The sequence below is a fragment of the Lampris incognitus genome, chromosome 13 (assembly GCF_029633865.1).
Source record: "Lampris incognitus isolate fLamInc1 chromosome 13, fLamInc1.hap2, whole genome shotgun sequence".
Lineage (NCBI taxonomy): Eukaryota > Metazoa > Chordata > Actinopteri > Lampriformes > Lampridae > Lampris > Lampris incognitus.
The window spans coordinates 41218364-41237413 of record NC_079223.1 but is presented as its reverse complement, the minus strand read 5'-3'; the positions used below and the strand labels follow the sequence as shown (position 1 = coordinate 41237413).

General features: G+C 42.3%; 1 protein-coding gene across 1 annotated transcript in view; it reads left to right on the top strand.

Annotated features, from left to right (window-relative positions):
* The first annotated feature begins 7206 nt into the window (after window positions 1-7206).
* Window positions 7207-19050, top strand: part of LOC130122536 (gamma-aminobutyric acid receptor subunit pi) — a 123731-nt gene continuing 111887 nt past the window's right edge. The window contains exons 1-2 of the mRNA XM_056291466.1: window positions 7207-7579; window positions 7683-8190. Of these exons, the coding sequence (XP_056147441.1) occupies window positions 7207-7579; window positions 7683-8190 (881 nt within the window). The remainder of the gene's footprint in view (window positions 7580-7682; window positions 8191-19050) is intronic.

Below are 19050 nucleotides of genomic sequence, written 5' to 3'. Positions count from 1 at the left end.
TTATACAAACAAGGTCTTTATATGTTTATATGTGTTCTTATTTTAAAAGCAAGCTGTGCCTTTTTGGAGTTGTTTTCTGTTTTTATTTACTGTTAAAAAAATTCAAATGCACCTTTGTTATGCTATTTTTATGCACATACCTGAAAAGTTATGTTAATGGATTTGAAATGAAGCTCTGGGGATCTTCTACTGTTCTACTATTTACAATTCTCAATGAAATAAGCTACATGTTTGTGTTTGGTGCTGTTTTTATGCACCTGGTGTTACTTGAAACGATAACTAAATTTAACTTGACTTATTGCACTTTTTATGCATTTTAAATGAATTAATTGAATGCTAAGCTTTTATGCAGCACTGTTTGACCAGCTGAAACTGTTAAATTCATGCATTTAAGTACACTTATTTAAACCATTTTAAAGCTTTTTTCCAATAGTGTCTCCCTATGCTGTTTCATAGCATGTTTCAGTAAAATTGTAATGTTAATGTAATGTTGTCTGTAATGTAATGACAAACGTGCATACAATATCAAACCACCGTACCATTAGGTATCGTACAGTCCTAAATAAGAGGTTAGCTGTAAAAGACAGGGGGCTGTGGGGGCATAAAATTGTCTCTATGGCCCCATCAAACATTGTCATCACCTTGTCTTGGACATCCACAAGGATGTTCCTCAGAGATACTGAACACCTCAATGCCCATATTGGACAGAGTACAAGCTGCAGTGATTATCCAATTTCTAGTCTGGTGTTTTGAAGATCACGAAGTTTCCTTCATCTGCACTTCATCTGTCCAAACACTTGTTCTACCACCACCCTCCCATTACTGATTTTTGCATTCCTCTGCTGGTCCTCTAGTGTCTAAAGGGATAGTCATTTGAGATGTATGCACCATCACCTAAAAGATGCCAGTTCTCTATGAAAGGGGAGGCCCTTAATATGCGTGAATTGTGCACTTTTCCCGGTGTCCCCGCAAAAAAGTCTATGAAGCGGCCCTGATCATCCACTACCCCTTGCAAGAGGACTGAATAAAAATGTTCGCGATTGAGATAGTCCCCTCCCCTAACTATGGGCCGTTAAATTTTAATATGGCACTCGTCAATTGATCCTATGATGCCCCTTATTTCACAAACTCACTGAAAAGCTATTGAAGAGGCTCTTTTTTCACAGGCAGTGGGCCAAGTGATGAAACTTTCTGCCACTGAACAAGTCACATCCAGCATGTCTAACACAACTTTGTGTGCTGTACATTGTGAAACATTGAATTTATCCAAAATTTCACGGAATGAATTTTGGTTTCCCATGTACCAGAGGAAGATGCAGGCTTTCTGGACAACAGTAGGTTGGGAGTGACCTCCATGGTGGTATTCATCAGAGAACCGAAAGGCTTTTAACTTGTTGACAAAGATGTCAAACTGCTCTCTGGTAAATCTCAGATGGCGCTGGAATGTACAGTCGTCCATGGTAAGCAGGCGAATCCACTGTGAGCCAGTTTCCAAGACTGGATTAACTGGATGCTGGAGAAGTTGTAGGATGGCAAGTCTGAAACACACACACAAAAAACAATAGTTATTACTGTGTCTGAGTGGGCAGTAACAGTAGCTACATTGAGTAATGGTTAATTTATACACTACCGTTCAAAAGTTTGGGATCACCCAAACAATTTCGTGTTTTCCATGAAAAGTCACACTTATTCACCACCATATGTTGTGAAATGAATAGAAAATAGAGTCAAGACATTGACAAGGTTAGAAATAATGATTTGTATTTGAAATAAGATTTTTTTTACATCAAACTTTGCTTTCGTCAAAGAATCCTCCATTTGCAGCAATTACAGCATTGCAGAACTTTGGCATTCTAGCTGTTAATTTGTTGAGGTAATCTGGAGAAATTGCACCCCACGCTTCCAGAAGCAGCTCCCACAAGTTGGATTGGTTGGATGGGCACTTCTTTGAGCAGATTGAGTTTCTGGAGCATCACATTTGTGGGGTCAATTAAACGCTCAAAATGGCCAGAAAAAGAGAACTTTCATCTGAAACTCGACAGTCTATTCTTGTTCTTAGAAATGAAGGCTATTCCATGCGAGAAATTGCTAAGAAATTGAAGATTTCCTACACCGGTGTGTACTACTCCCTTCAGAGGACAGCACAAACAGGCTCTAACCAGAGTAGAAAAAGAAGTGGGAGGCCGCGTTGCACAACTGAGCAAGAAGATAAGTACATTAGAGTCTCTAGTTTGAGAAACAGACGCCTCACAGGTCCCCAACTGGCATCTTCATTAAATAGTACCTGTTAGAGCCTGTTTGTGCTGTCCTCTGAAGGGAGTAGTACACACCGGTGTAGGAAATCTTCAATTTCTTAGCAATTTCTCGCATGGAATAGCCTTCATTTCTAAGAACAAGAATAGACTGTCGAGTTTCAGATGAAAGTTCTCTTTTTCTGGCCATTTTGAGCGTTTAATTGACCCCACAAATGTGATGCTCCAGAAACTCAATCTGCTCAAAGAAGTGCCCATCCAACCAATCCAACTTGTGGGAGCTGCTTCTGGAAGCGTGGGGTGCAATTTCTCCAGATTACCTCAACAAATTAACAGCTAGAATGCCAAAGTTCTGCAATGCTGTAATTGCTGCAAATGGAGGATTCTTTGACGAAAGCAAAGTTTGATGTAAAAAAAATCTTATTTCAAATACAAATCATTATTTCTAACCTTGTCAATGTCTTGACTCTATTTTCTATTCATTTCACAACATATGGTGGTGAATAAGTGTGACTTTTCATGGAAAACACAAAATTGTTTGGGTGATCCCAAACTTTTGAACGGTAGTGTATATATACACACACATATAAAATTCATCACCTTTGTCATCTCATTTCTTGTTCCTCCGCATGGTGTTGAAATACAAAGTCAACATTTCAGTGAAGAATGACAAGAGAAAAACAAGGAGTCTTATGGCATCCATGTTGCCATTGCCTAGCAGCGGAGTTCTCCTGACTTACGACTTCAATGCCTAGCATTTGGTGTACACGACTTCCCGTGTCATAATCACGAGCTCAGAAGTTCCATTTGAAGGCAGTATTATTGTTTTTCAAGTGATTTATAGAAAAAGTTACCTCATTAATACTAAGGGGTGTATCACATATTTTACTATCTGCAGGAGATATGCGTTGGGTGTTAATTGGACTTAAAAATGGCTCTGTTACATGTATAGAGTTTTCTTTAGAAAGAACAGCCATGGTTAGAAATAGTTTTTGAATCAGTCATTATAATATCATCTATTTTTAGTTGCTGAATAGTATTTAACTTAGCATGATGTTTTTCTAATTTGAATCAATCAATCAATCAATCAATCAAGCTGCATTTTATATAGCGCTTTTCTAGCTGCAACAGCCACTCAAAGCGCTGGTTATTCTTTTTTTGAAGAAGAAGAAGAAAGAGAAATTGCTTTCACCCTCCTCAAGCCATTTCAGTCTGGATCTCACAAAGGCTCCCTCTGCCCTATTTTTGTAAATTTCATCTAGCTTACTTTGTAGATTTGTCATAGTTACTCTGTCTTCTATTGTGTAGTTAACTGGATTACTTTTTGAAAGTATCATAATATCATTGATAACTGCATTTTCTTCTGCCTTTTTAAGTTTAGTCAAATTAGAGCTGTAGTTTCTCAAAAAACTTGCAGCTTCAAATTTAAATAATTCCCAATTTTTCCCATAACAGTTTTAATTTCTGGCTTTGCTAAAAAAGTAATGAATTAATTTTGTAATTTTGTGCTTTACAGTGTCTATTCTAAGCAAGGAGTTGTTCAAAATCCAACAAGTTTTCCTATTGAAAGATTTACTATTTTTACCCGACAACTTAATTGTAATGTAAATAGTCTTACGGTCTGTATAAGAGGTGGGAAGAATATCTACAAAAATATCATTTGTATTTATATTATCAGACACTCGCCAAAAAAAAAAATCAATATGAGACTGTTTAGAACCATCGTTATTTCTCCAGGTATAAAGTTTATCATTAGGAAATTTATCTCTCCAAAGAGCAATCAAATAATGTCTTTGCATGAGTAGCTTTAGGTCATTTTTTGAGGAAAGAGTTTGTGGTGGCCATCTATCAATTTGGCCATCTACAGCCATATTGAAATCACCTCCAATTATAATAACTGCATTAGGAAACTTAGTTAGCCCTTGATTAATATTATCATCCAAAGAAGATAGCAGTTAGGAGTTTTCAGTTTTTGTTTTGTAACCATAAATGTTAATAATGAAAAGCATCATATTGCAACAAGAAATAATCATGAAAGTAAAATGCCCCCCTAGGTCACATTTTGTTAAAATGATGTCACCTTCAAATCTGTTCTTCAGATTAAGTGTACCAGCTGAGTGCTGAGTACCATGTGAAAACCATACATCATCTCCCATTGAGAGTTCCAGAAATTAGTATCATTAAGAGTAGAATGGGATTCTTGAAAGAAAAAAAAATCTGTATTTAACTGTTTAGAAAATAAAAATAACACTTTATGCTTAGTAATGTTTTTTACCCCCTGGCATTAAGTGAAAATAAAGATAACGACAAAGTGTTTAGATAGAATGAATTAACTTCAGCTAATTGTGTGAGTGTGTGTGTGTGTGTGTACACTGTATTTTTCACAAGCTATGCACCAAGTCTTCAATACTACATGTGTGATGTACCTGTTGAGTTTCCGTAGCTATGACGTAGGCTGTCGTAAAGTGTACACTGTCGTGCATTCAGTAAACGGACATACGTATGTTGAACTGCAAGCTAGCTGTATGTCTCGTCATTACAAAACAATATTACATGGTGTCAGAAGAAACTTGGAATGGCACAGTTACAGCCATCGTCGAGTCTTAGTCTAGAGGGGAATCTGGCCGAGAATTGGAAGGTTTGGATCCAGAAATTCGAGTTGTTCTTGGTCGCGAGTGGTATCGCAGAAAAAGCTGAAAAGGTACAGTATGGGAGAAGAGGCTATCAAGGTCTACAATACGTTTACTATCGCGCAAGCTGAAAGAGGAAAAATAGCTGCACTAAAGACGAAGTTTTTGTGAGCCAAGAAAAAACCTACCTAATATTCGCCATGTATTTTTCACAAGGGCGCAGGGTCAGACAGAAAGCATTAATGCCTACGTCACTGATCTCAAGAACAAGGCCAAAGACTGCGAGTTCGGTGAGTTGCACGATTCCTTAGTGAGGGACAGAATAGTGTGCGGCATAAGAGACGATCAGCTGAGAGCTAGGTTGTTGAGAGAGGCAGACCTCACATTGAGCAGAGCCGTAGAAGTCAGTCGCGCCAGTGAAATCTCCTTTAACCAGCTAAAAGTGCTCAATGAGGAAGTTGAAGTGCACAAAATAAATGCAGTGAAAGATAAGAGAAGATATGACAAGAGTAAAGCAAAAACTCAAGATGAATGAAAATGGATGTACGTAGACTGCAACAGATGTGGTTACAAACACAAAGAAAATGCCCAGCTTATTGTCAAACGTGCAAAGCTTGTCAAAAAAAAAGAACCACTTTGCAAAAATGTGCAAAAGTACTCAAACCCACCCGAAAAAAGTGCATGTAGTTGAACAAGATGAAGAAAATGACAGCATGTTAATAGGCACAGTAGAGGTGAAATGACGAAAACTGAAACAGATTAATGCTGTAGTCAAAAAAGAGATGGATAGTGACAAAGAAAAATGGACTGAAAAGCTGAAGATAAACAACAAAGATGTGACATTCAAAGTAGACACTGGTGCAGAGTGCAACGTCATGTCAGCAAAACTCTTCAAGGCACTTGAACTGAAAGAGAAGTTCAAACAATCAACCTGCAAACTACTTGCTTATTCTGGCCACAAGATGTCACCGGTAGGTCAAAAGTCCATCACCTGTGCTTACAAAGGACAAAGACACAAGGCTGAGTTCCAGATCATTGATGAGGATGGTCCAGCAATACTGGGTCGAACTGCATGTCAAAAACTAGGCATGGTCAAGAGAGTCTACGAAGTCACAACAAAAGGGAATGCCATTCTGAAGGACTATGATGATCTGTTCAATGGCTTGGGTTGCACTCCAGGACAACACCACATAAAAGTCAACAACACAGTCTCACCGGTCGAGACAGGAAGAACCGACAGACTGGGTCAGTAGCATGGTAACAGTGGTCAAGCCAAACAAAATCAGGATATGTATAGATCCACAAGACCTAAAGAGAGCGATCAAGCGTGAGCACTATACACTGCTCACAGTTGAAGAGGTTGTAGCAAACATGCCAAAGCAAGGGTATTCTCTGTCCTTGACGCAAACCAAGGGTTCTGGCAGATAGAGCTAGACGACGAAAGCTCCAAGTTCTGCACATTCAACACACCCATAGGAAGGTATAGGTTCCTGCGTCTGCCCTTTGGCATCTCGTCTGCATCAGAAGTGTTCCAGAGAGCTGTTGCTCAGATGATCGAAGGCCTGGATGGCGTGGTCAACGTCACTGATGATCTCTTAGTCTGTGGAGAAACAGTGGAAGAAAATGATCAATAACTCAGCAACCTGCTGCAGAGAGTGAGAAAGTACAATCTCAAACTGAACAGGAAGAAATGCAAGATCAGCACAGCAGAGATACAATATGCCGGTCACATACTGAGTGCAGATGGACTGAAACCAGATGAAGAAAAGGTGAGAGCTGTGGTGCAGTATCCTCCACCTGAAGACAAAGCAGGACTGTCGAGGTTCATGGGCATGATCCAATACCTCACCAAGTTCATTCCCAACCTATCAGAGGTCAGTGCTTCACTCAGAATGCTGCTAGAGGACAACACAGCATGGCACTGGGAAGACAAACAAAAGAAAAGCTTCGAAAAGCTCAAGGGATTCCTAACAAATGCACCAACACTGAAGCTCTACGACATGAATGAGCCACTGACACTATCAGTTGACACCAGCTCAGAAGGCGTGGGTGCAGTCATACTTCAGGACAAGAGACCTGTGGCATATGGGTCGCGAGCTCTAACAGACTGTCATCGTAGGTACGCACAAATTGAAAAGGAACTGCTAGCCATCGTCTATGTATGTGAAAAGTTCCATTAGTACATAGTATATGGCAGAGAGGTACACGTCGAGAGTGATCACAAACCACTCGAGAACAGAGGATGCTGTTGAGGCTTCAGAGGTATAGTCTCACAGTCACATATAAGCCAGGCAAAGAGATGCACACCGCCGATGCACTGAGTCATGCTTACTTCAACAAACAAAGCGAAGACCTACTGGGAGAGGAATTGGAGGTCAACTGGATCACACCTCAGCTGCCTATGTGAGGAAAAACTACAAACTTTCAGGAAAGCAACACTGGAAGATCCAGAGATACAACTGCTGAGAGAGACCACAATGAAAGGATGGCTCAATGAGAGATCAGCTGTTGTGAAAGAAATCCAGGCATACTGGTCATTCAATGAAGAGATCAGCTACTCATCAGGCTTACTGTTCAAAGCTGCAAAGCTGATAGTGCCAAGTCAACTGAGGCAAGACATGTTGGAGAAAATCCACGAATCACACCTGGGAATCATCAAATGCAAGGAAAGAGCCAGGGGCATTCTCTATTGGCCAGGTATGTCAACTCAAATAGAGGACATTGTATCTCAGTGTGCTGTCTGCAATGAGAACAAGAACAGCAACCCCAGAGAACCGTTAAGTGTCGCGCTCACTACCAGGAAAACCTTGGGCTAAGATAGGAACGGACCTCTTCCACTACAATGACTCAGAGTACTTACTGTGTGTAGATTACTACTCCAAATACCCTGAGATCACAAAGCTGAGTGACACGACAAGCCATGGTGTTATCACCGCAATGAAGTCCACATTCGCGAGACATGGCATCCCAGATGTGGTCATTTCTGATAATGGTCCACAATATGCCTGTGTTGAGTTCAAATGTTTCGCAGAAACCTGGGAGTTTCAACACACCACTTCCAGTCCTGGACACACTCAGTCAAATGGACAAGCGGAGAGAACTGTACAAACGATCAAGAGTCTCCTCAAGAAAGCAAAAGGTGACCCGTACATCGCTCTTCTTGAGTACCGCAACACTCCACTAGATGGTGTGGGTTTCTCTCCGGCTCAGCTGCTCATGGGTCGTCGACTGAAGTCAAAGCTGCCTACCTCCACCACACTGCTGACTTCTGAAAGCAAGATCAATGTACACGACAAACTAAAAGAAAGGTAACAAAAACAGAAAAGCTATTTCGGCAGACAGACAAATCAGCTAGTACCAGAACTACAGACGGGTGAAATCGTCAGGATTCAATGAGGAAAGGGATGGCAACCAGTAGTCGTGCTGAAAAGGCATGAACAGCCCATATCCCATGTTGTTCGCATGCCTGATGGAGGACTATACAGGAGGAACAGAAAACATCTGCTGAAGACCTCAGAAAGAGCACATCCAGCAGAAAGAGCTGACACAGAGACTCATGTTCCAGAGACTGTACTTGAGGCTGAGCAGTCAGCAGCCATGGCTGTTACTCACAGTCCACAGCAGGTCATACCAGACAGACTTTATCAAAGGTCACAAGGTCACACCACACGTTCTGGAAGGCAAATCAACCTACCTGCTAGGTACAAGGACTGAATATGCAAACATGTTTAGAGGCTGAACATAAAAGAAACTGAATTTGAGAAAGCAGTAGTTCATGTTTTGGGGTTTAAAATACAAAGCAAAGCATTAGCCTATGTATTTGGTAAAGGTGTTTAACAGTTAAGATGTTTTATTTGCTCAGTGTTGTGTAAGACATAGAGAAAAGAAACACAATATACTGTTACAAAGAGAGATATTTTTTTATTTTTATTGAGATATCTAAAGTTGAATGGTTGTTCTATGCAAAAGAAAACATCTTAAGGGGAGGGATGTGATGTACCTGTTGAGTTTCCGTAGCTATGACATAGGATGTCGTAAAGTGTACACTGTCGTGCATTGAGTAAACGGACACATGTTGAACTGTAAGCTAGCTGTATGTCTCGTCATTACAAAACAATATTACAACATGAAGGAAAGGAAATCGTCAGACATGTAAATTATCTCGGGAAGCTACTTATTTTGAACATGTGTAGTAAAAAATATATCATATAGGTAGGCTTACACATATAACAATTGACTAGCTTCGTAATATTTTAAGGAGAAAACAGTCCCTTAACAAGAAAACAGTGGGTCCGCGGTGGTGTAGCGGTCTAAGCATCGGCTTTGTGTCGATGCAGTTTCCCACTGGGGCCGGGGATCGCGCCCCGGTCTCGTCAGATCCGACTATGGCTGGACTCGACGAAGCAGCAATAATTGGCAGTGCTGTCTTCGGGAGGGGGGCGGAGTCGGCTTGTGTTTGTCACATGAATGCGTCTCTGGATGTGCCGGAAAAAGCAGTGGTTCGGCCTGGAGTCTCCTTGTCACGAAAGTGGCGGGGCGTCTCCTTCGAGATTGCCGGCTGGAGAGAGGAAGTTGGCGAACGCATGCAGTACGATGGTGGGTGTTTGAACTAAAAATAGGGTTCGATTGGCCACTAAATTGAGAGAAAAAGGAAAAAAATCAGAAAGAAAAAAAAGAAAAGAAAACAATATCCTCCCCTACCAGACAGACCAAAATAGTGTTCACAGCCTTAGGGGCAGTCTTTCAGGGTGTTTATTTCTTTGCCGTTGACAAAGGCTCGAGCACCAACGTAGTAAGCAGTCTTTCCCTCTCTCCTCGCCTTTTGGATTACCGCAAGAGAGCAGCTCGGGTCTCCCTGTCAGTTTGACACAGGTCCTCTGTGAAGCGGAGATGGTGAGCTTTAAGGAAGGGGTGATTCTTCACTGCTTTCCATACAGCATCTCTGTTGGATCTTGAGATGAAATGAAGAATGATGCCTCTTGGTTTCTGATCATTTTCTCGCATCTCCCCTAAACGGTGCACAATATCAATGTTCTCTGACAACTTATGTTTCTCATCTGGAAGGATCGTTTGACATATTTTAATGGTTTCTTTCTTTACATCATCCTTGCACACAGACTCTGGTACTCCATAACGTTTCAGGTTCCATCTTCTTAAGTATCATTCAGACTCCACAATTCTTTCCTGCATCCAAAAAGAAAGCAGATCATCTTTGTTGGTTTTGTTTTCAATGATGTCGACCCCCTTCTTTATGTCTCGTCTCTCTTGTAAGGCGAAGTCTATGTTTTCTTTAGGAGAGTTATCTCCTATCATCTTTTCCATGGCGTCAAAGCGTGTGTTGATAAGTTGAGCGATAACTCCTATAATATCTTGAGTTTGATCAGTATCATTGGTCTTCTTATTGTATTCAAATAGTTTTTTGTTTTTTGAAGCTGACAATTTACAGGGAGTCCACTCAGTAGATCGCGGCGAAGCCGGAAAATCCTCTTCAAATGGCGTTGCTATCCCATCATCGGCATTAGCCATTTTAGCATAGTTGTGACCTGCTAGTGGGTCGTCGAGCGCTGCAGTGGTCTCTTTCGAGGACCCTTTTCGGTCACGAGAGAACACTGTTGTCCCTGTTAAGGTTTCTGAACCTACTGTGAACTAAAGGTAAAATTTAAGTAGCCTATAAACAGTTTATTTTCCTCTTATTTGTAAAGGTTTGGTGCGAGAGCTTGGAAAAGGACATCCGTTCAAGCCGCCATGCCCCGCCGCGAGTTGCAAATATTCAACTGAAATTCGCGCGTGGCTGTGTTGGGAGAGCCTATCAGCGTTGAGATTCTCCTGACGTCACTAACGCCCCGGCGTCCTGTTGAGTCAGAAAATGGAAGACAAGCTGATTTTACGGTTCACATACTCGATCCTGTGGCCAAACTGGCGCGAGTAAAAACAAATGATCCCGCGATCAAACTCGCGCGAGAAAAGCGAGGCGATAATTCGTTTCGCGTTTGGCGGGAACACTACATAACGCTTGCTTGACAACAGCTTAACAACTGCGTTAGTACCTCCCGTGGCGCTAATTGGCTAATCGTTAGCCGCCCTGCGGCGCTCATTGGATAATCTTTTTGTTTTTTTTCAACTGAGAAACCACTGTTTCATGTCACGATGCCAGACCGAAAGACTCAGTCAAGTCAGTGGAGTGGGCGGATTCAAATGGCAAGTTTGAAAAGACGCTTTGGCCCTAAATTGTCTGTTATTCATTTTTGTTTTCTTGAATATGGAAATTAGTTTGGTCATACTGTTCAGTAACTCGCACTTTATTCTTGAAAAAGAACAAAAAAATAAAAGAGAATCGTGATAAATATCGTGGATTGTGATTTTCCCCCATAAAAAAAACATCGGGATATATTTTTGCCCTATCGCCCACCCCTGGTGCACTTACACTAATTGCACGTGACGTGAGAGGCACTCTTGGCTATGATGTAATTACTCGTCACTGCTCCATGATATCTATAGGTTGACACAATGTATCCTAATCACTGACTCTCCTGTAAGTCTCCATGGATACAAGTGTCTGCTAAATCAGAATCAGAAATACTTCATTCATCCCCGAGGGGAAATTGGATAATTGGATAATAAATGAGGAAGTGTGAATGGTAAAACTTTCTATGAGCCTGGAAACCTAAAAAATTGACACATCAGAAATGCATCTTGTCACGGGAAAGACATTTCTTGTTTGCCTGAAAGCTATTGACTGCTACGGAAGTTGACACTACCCTGGAATTCAACGATTACAATTGGAGGTTTCAAAATGTATTGCAGGAGCAACTTGTCAGTCATAGTCACATAAACATTACATAAACATTAAACTTGGTGATGAGAACTTAGAACTGATACATACAGTGTGTGTGCGCGCACGTGTGTGCATACGTGCACATGTGTGTTTTGGATGTCTGAGTCTTATCTGGAGGCTGCTGTTGTTTCTCCCGTGAAGTGGTGGTCAAACCAGGTTGTGGAGGAGGAGCAGGCAACGTCTCAGTGAGCTGGATCAAAAGCGTGAGGATAGACAGCCATGTTTTAGCCTTCTGCATCACAGCTGAGCTCGGATACCATGGTAACCAACCAGAACCTCCTTCCCTTTCAGTCCTCCCTTCCTTGTTTTTTTTCCCCTTCCCTCCCTCCCTCCATCTCCATCTCTTTTTAATATTCACATTGGTAAAGGCCCGCTTAAACAGTCTGCATTTTATAGAAACAGGTAAATAAATTAGAATTACAACTGGTCATCAAACAGCTTCTGTAATCTCCCCCCCCCCCAACTGCAGCGGAATTGTTAACAGCCAATGACGGCAATATCTCAAAGTTCACATCATGGTCAAATTATCTGCGAGAGGGTGGAGACTTTCTCAGCTCTTAGCCCCCTCTCTCCCTCCTTTGATGATAAAAAAAATGCTCATGGGAGAAAATTAATAATGCTGTGTTGACACATTATTATACTTGGAGAAAATGAACATTTCTAATGGCGCCGTAGAGGAAGGAAATCTCAGATAATAAACATGAATCAGTAGTGAAGTGTAGCTAAATTGTTCATGCAGGACGGTTTGTGAACATTTTACACATTGGGTCTATTTTTAACGTTGCTCAGGATGGGCGCAGTGTGGCTGTGGGCACTGTGAAACTCTGCCATCCCTGCACCAACGTCATCGACACACATTCCCACTGCATCCAGCAGTCGCATGAATTCCAAGTTGAGTGTGAAGCATCACGGAGCAAGTGAAAAAGGGGAAAGGAATCAAAAGTAAAGGAGGAGCGGACAAAGAGGAGTAGGTTAGTAAGTGAGGTTAGTTAGGCGATATCTCCGTCATGGCATGCCCGTCAGGATGGTCCCCGCTTTTTAACGGTTCACGAGGCTTTCCTTTCACCAGACTGAATGGCACAGATTAGGGCATCTCCCTCTCTGTGTATAATCCCACTTGAGAAGAAAAAAAAAAGAGGCACAGATGGGCTGTTATGCTCCTGAAAACCGAATCGCTACGAGCCAAGATGTCGACCTCAGTATAATACAATAGGCTACCCTCCATTATCGTTTTGTATTGTTTGTTGCTCTTTGTCACTCTCTCACTTGCTTTCTGTTTCTCCCTGTTCTGTTTTCTGTTTCAGCCACCCTGCCATGTGCATGAGCCCCGTAACCCCGCGGCAGAATTAACTGCCTGTGGGGCCTTGCTTTATTTTGGCTGCAGGCTGAGTGTTCTGAGGCATGTGCTGCCCCATAAGACTACCACCCACTCCTCTCCACATCCTACTCCTCGTCCTCATCATCCTCGTCCTCCCCACCTACATCAGATGGCCTGGACTGTCCACCCTTTTTAGACATTGGATTTTGAATGTTTCTGAAAGCCATGCTGTCATTCTTTTTAGGTTGCACAAAATATATTGTAGGACATTTTGGGGTGGCGCAACGGTTAGCGTGGTCGCCTCACAGCCTCACAGCAAGAAGGTCCTGGGTTTGAGCCCTGGAGTAGTCCAACCTTGAGGGTCGTCCCGGGTTGTCTTCTGTGTGGAGTTTGCATGTTCCCCCTGTGTCTGCGTGGGTTTCCTCCGTGTCCTCTGGTTTCCTCCCACATTCCAAAGACATGTAGGTCAGGTGAATCAGCCGTACTAAATTGTCCCTAAGTGTGAATGTGTGTGTTTGTTTGTGTGTGTGTGTCCGCCCTGTGATGAACTGGCGGCCTGTCCAGGGTGTCTCCCCACCTGCCGCTGCCCAACGACTGCTGGGATAGGCTCCAGCATCCCCACACCCCTGAGAGCAAGATAAGCAGCTTGGATAATGGATGGATGGATATTGTAGGACTTTTTATTAGTTGTAAGAAATGTGCTATATATGTAGCTAAAAACCAGTTGATTGAAATGATTGATTGATTAATATCCTCTTGGTTGTCATGCTGTCACAAACCTGTCATACTGGCAAGTAAGGTAGGGGTGTCTTATAAGTTTCATTGCCAGCTTTAATCAGAAGAGCTAACGACAATAAAAATCACCTTTCTGCAGATTATTTGGAGGAGATATATGAGCAATATACTATACAAACTCGCCAGAACACGGCAAAACTTTTCTTTTGACCTGCGGTAGTCCCCCCCCCCCCCATCAATAAGCACTCTCCACTTTGGAAGCTGTGTCATATCAAAAAGGCATTGCCAACAGCAAGTTAACAGCAATGTTTCAGACCACATGCGCCATGAAACTTCAACCCTGTTAATATTTAAATACTTAGAATTGCGTGCACTGTTTAACATAATTATTGTATGTACTACTACTACTACTATATCATTTTATACAGTGTCTGGGTAAACCAATTCAATGTGTAACTGCTCAGCAACGGCCATTACCCCTACAGTTGTTCATATACTGAATGCAAGGCAACACAAATTCACATAGCCACTGAGTACTGGGTGTTAAAATTATGTAGGAGTAAAGATTAAGTCTGCTGTCAGTGGATTTGCGGAGGAGAGCTATTCCAGAGAGTCTTGGAGCAGCCACAGCAAAAGCCCTTCCAACCATATTACATTACATCCAGTTTGGACATGCCATGTTATGTGTTGGCATGTAAAACTCTGTATCTCCATCAGTGTCAACAAGATAAATTCCTGTATTATATTTTGTCATGAAATTCTCGGTAATGTAAAAGCAGCTTGTTGCAGACCAGCCTAGAGTTTCAACTATTTTGGGGCAGCTGGTTAGGAATTATTTGGGGTCCTTTTCCGACAGGGAAACTTGGGTTCTAAGTTTGTGCACCCTGAGATCCCTGCTCGAATTGGATGACGTTGTGGAAAGATATTGGGGCTACCTCCTGCGATTACGCCGCTCTCTCCTGCCTAGTTGTAAAGAAACCAACCAGAGAACATGCTGGCTCTGCTAAAATGACATTCGCTGCCTCTGTGTTATGCTGAGCAACATCCATCCATCCATTATATAATCCGCTTATCCTACACAGGGTTGTGGGGATGCTGGAGCCTATCCCAGCAGTCGTTGGGCGGCAGGCGGGGAGACACCCTGGACAGGCCACCGATCCATCACAGGGCCCACACACACTCATACACACATTCACACCTAGGGACAATTTAGTACAGCCGATTCACCTGACCTACATGTCTTTGGGCTGTGGGAGGAAACCGGCGCACTTTGAGGAAACCCACACAGACACGGGGAGAACATGCAAACTCCACACAGAGGATGACCAGGGACGACCCCCAAGGTTGGACTACCCCAGGGCTTGAACCCAGAACCTTCTTGCTGTGAAGTGACCGCAATAACCACTGTGCCACCGTGCCACCATGAGCAGCATCATCCCAGATCAATTATCTGATTTCAGGTTTGGGCAAACATGCTCATGTTCATGAATTCTGAGAAAATTGTCTGTGAGATACGGTTGCATTGGTTTGGTTTTACCAGTGTCCTCAACTATGAACATGGCCTTTTATTCATCCTTGATGATTATCTTTAATTCTGATCGTAATCTTTAATTATTATCATGAATAAGATAATGGGTATTGTCTGGGATGATTTCTAAAAACTGCCAGGTCCCAGTGGGAAAAGCCACGTTACATTTCCCCCAAAGTCTTGTAAACCCTTATTTCACCAGAAAGTCCAAGATAATTACGATGCTACAGTGAGAGACATCACTTGGAAATATTCACATTGCAGCGAAGGTATGATAAAATGTGTGTTATGTGGAGATTATGTTTGTTTTTGGCCTCTTGTGGTGTTATTCATCTTTTTATAACATGGGGTAATTGTGCACTTCCTGTCCAGGCTAAGATGGATCTGGTTACCACTCCTGGACCTGTCGCTCCAAGCATGCCTGCTGGCCCTCTTGTGGTGCCACTGCCATGCACTAACACAATGACAGCGGTATAATTAGTGATATGACAGGACTTGATGAGAAACAAAAATCTAGCCATTAGTGGTCTTACACGCTGAAGTAAATCCAAGTGAAATAGTTTTTTTTTTAAATTATTGACGACCAGCAGGAGGTATAATTGCCTCGAAATTCTGTGTGCAGAATGTGTGTGTGTGTGTGTGTGTTGGGGGGGGGGGGGGTAAAAATGAGGCGGCATAATAAATAGCTCCACAGCTAAAAGAGAAATTGCATCATTGTGCTACAGCATTTCGTGCCACATTTGTTCTAAATTTGGGCTGAGTGCTGCGTTGACTGTCTCAGAAACGGCAGAAACAGTGGCAAGCCCCACAGTTTTCCATCTCAGTCTTTCTCCTGTTTAGTGTCTCACTTTACGTCTCACCATCTTTTTCTCTCTGTCACTTATTTTGCTCTGGCCTCTCTTTTCCATTGCTCTCCTTTGTTAAAATTTTCCATCACAACTCTCTCTTTCTCTTTCTGTCCCTCAGTCACCTACCCACAACGTGGCATTTAGTGCCTTCCTTTATGGTGGCACATTCAGACCCTGCTGCGAACCCTCTGCAGAACTATTAAGCGGACATGAAACTATATATAATATTTATATAATATTTTTGTTACCAAATGGACAGGCTTTTTTTAAAAAATAATTTACATTTATAAATTAACTAACCTAATAACAATAATAATAATGATAATTGACCTTTATATCCTTGCCCTGTGATGGCCTGGCGGCCTGTCCAGGGTGTCTCCCCGCCTCCCGCCCAATGACTGCTGGGATAGGCTCCAGCATCTCTGCGACCCTGAGAGCAGGATAAGCGGTTTGGATAATGTGTGTGTGTGTGTGTGTGTGTGTGTGTGTGTGTGTGTGTGTGTGTGTGTGTGTGTGTGTGTGTGTGTGTGTATATATGTATGTGTGTATATATGTATGTGTGTATATATGTGTGTGTGTATATATATATATATATATATATATATATATATATATATATGTCAGATAATTATTTATTTATTTTTGAAAAATTTCCCCCCTTTTTTTCTCCCCAATTGTATCCAGCCAATTACCCCACACTTGCGAGCTGTCCCGGTCGCTGCTCCACTCCCCCTGCCGATCCGGGGAGGGCTGCAGACTACCACATGCCTCGTCCCATACATGTGGAGTCGTCAGCCACTTCTTTTCACCTGACCGTGAGGAGTTTCGCCAGGGGGACGCAGAACGTGGCAGGGTCACGCTATTCCCCCCAGTTCCCCCCTCCCCCCTGAACAGGCGCCCTGATTGACCAGAGGAGGCGCTAGTGCAGCGACCAGGACACATGCCCACATCCGGCTTCCCACCCGCAGACACAGCCAGTTGTGTCTGTAGGGATGCCTGACCAAGCCTGAGGTAACTCAGGGATTCGAACTGGCGATCTCTGTGTTGGTAGGCAATGGAATAGACCACTATGCGACCCAGACACCCTACAAATACATATATTTAAATGATGTACCATTTGATTAATTCATTTCCAGTATTATGATGTATAATATAACATGACTGATAGCAGCACAGAGAGTGAATTCATGCAAATAAACTGGGTGCTGAGGTGACAGAACATTGACATCATATGTATTGAGGTCACCTACAGAACAATTAAAAACACCAATTTTGGGGCACTACATGTGAAATTAACAGTTAGTCACTTAGGGCATGCTTTTACCCAAAATGATTTCGAAGCAAAATTATAAGATACAAAGTGACATCAGCACATTAGCTGACAGATGGTGAGAGGGCAAATGTATGTATCCCATCATAAATGCTTTTCCTGTGCAGTTAGATCCCAGTCCAGCTCAACTACATAATTTAACAACTTGTCAACACTTTAAAAAGAATCAACATAATCACAAAAATTGTAGTGGGAGTGAACAGTAGATATTATTCATGAGTAACTGCACTGATTTTTAGAGATGGAAGACAAACTGAGTTGACTTGCACAAGTCTGTAAACTCCAAAATGGTTGAGACAGCTTTCATCAGAGCTGTTTTTGATGTAATGAAAAGAAAATGTGTGGTGCCTTGAGCCAGCCTGAAAAAACACGGCAAAACTACAAGTAATTTTTTTTTAATTGTGTGACTCGGGAAGCCATACCTATGCACTCACATCATTCACAGTACTAAATTTCCCATTTAGCCAATATCTTAGAAAACACAAAGTGATAAAAGCCTAAGCAGCGCCTTTCCTCGTCTGCTGATTTCGCCTTCAGCTACGCAATACGCATGCGCAAACACCAAAATCCACAATGTTTAAGGCAGTCCTGAAAAAAGCAGAGCCTACACTTCCCATTGAAAAAGCAGGCGAACTTGTGCGATGTACAGCGTTTCACTCTCAGAAGTTTGACTTAAAAAAGGACAAGGACATAAAACATATACAAAACTCATAACACATAATACTTGTAACTAGAGTGAGATTTTGATATGTTCTTATGAATTTGTTGTATGGTTATTTTGATTAAATTATCTGACCGCACGTCATTGGTGGATTGTGTCGTCCCACTCTCGGAGTCTTCCCCACAGAGTGCCTACATGTACCAGAATGCATTGCTGCACGCTCTGTTTTCTCCATCCATAAACTCCTCTGCGCTAATGTTGTGTGACGTCATTTCCACCATCAGAAACGCAGCTTAGCTAAGAGAATGAGGAGTTTTGTTTTTTTAACAGCACATTTAGAGTAGAGTAGAATATTACAAAACCTGCTAAGCTGCAAATTTTTTCCCTCTCCTGGCCACCAAATGACGGGTTGTAATGTTAATTTGGCAGGTGGGGGGAGAAGCCCCCCCTCCCCAAAACTTGGCTTCTCTGCTGCTCCAGAGATACAGAAACAGAACTGGAATAACTGCAGGTGTTTTTCCATGTGCTATCGCAGAGAGACAGAGATAAGGTTGAAAATCCGTGAACTTTCCCTTTAAATTCAGCCTTTATGTCGAAAATCTATCACCCTGCTTTGTTACCAACGTCGGTGGCTTGAATCACAACAGCATCTGACTAAATGAATAGGTTGTAAAAGCTGGGGACCTTATTAGAGATTTCAGAAAATGGAGCTGTTTGTTTTTCCTCCAATTGTTTTTCCTGTTTCAACTCCAGTGTGAACGTTGACACCCTGGATATGAATTCTTGGCATATGTATGTCTGCTCCAGAACCTGCTGCACAGCACTGGCCTGGCTCTGCAGTGCTTGGAGGAGCTGTGACAGCGAGTGGGAGGCTGACAGAATTCACATTGTGCCCGACGGGGGATAGGATGAT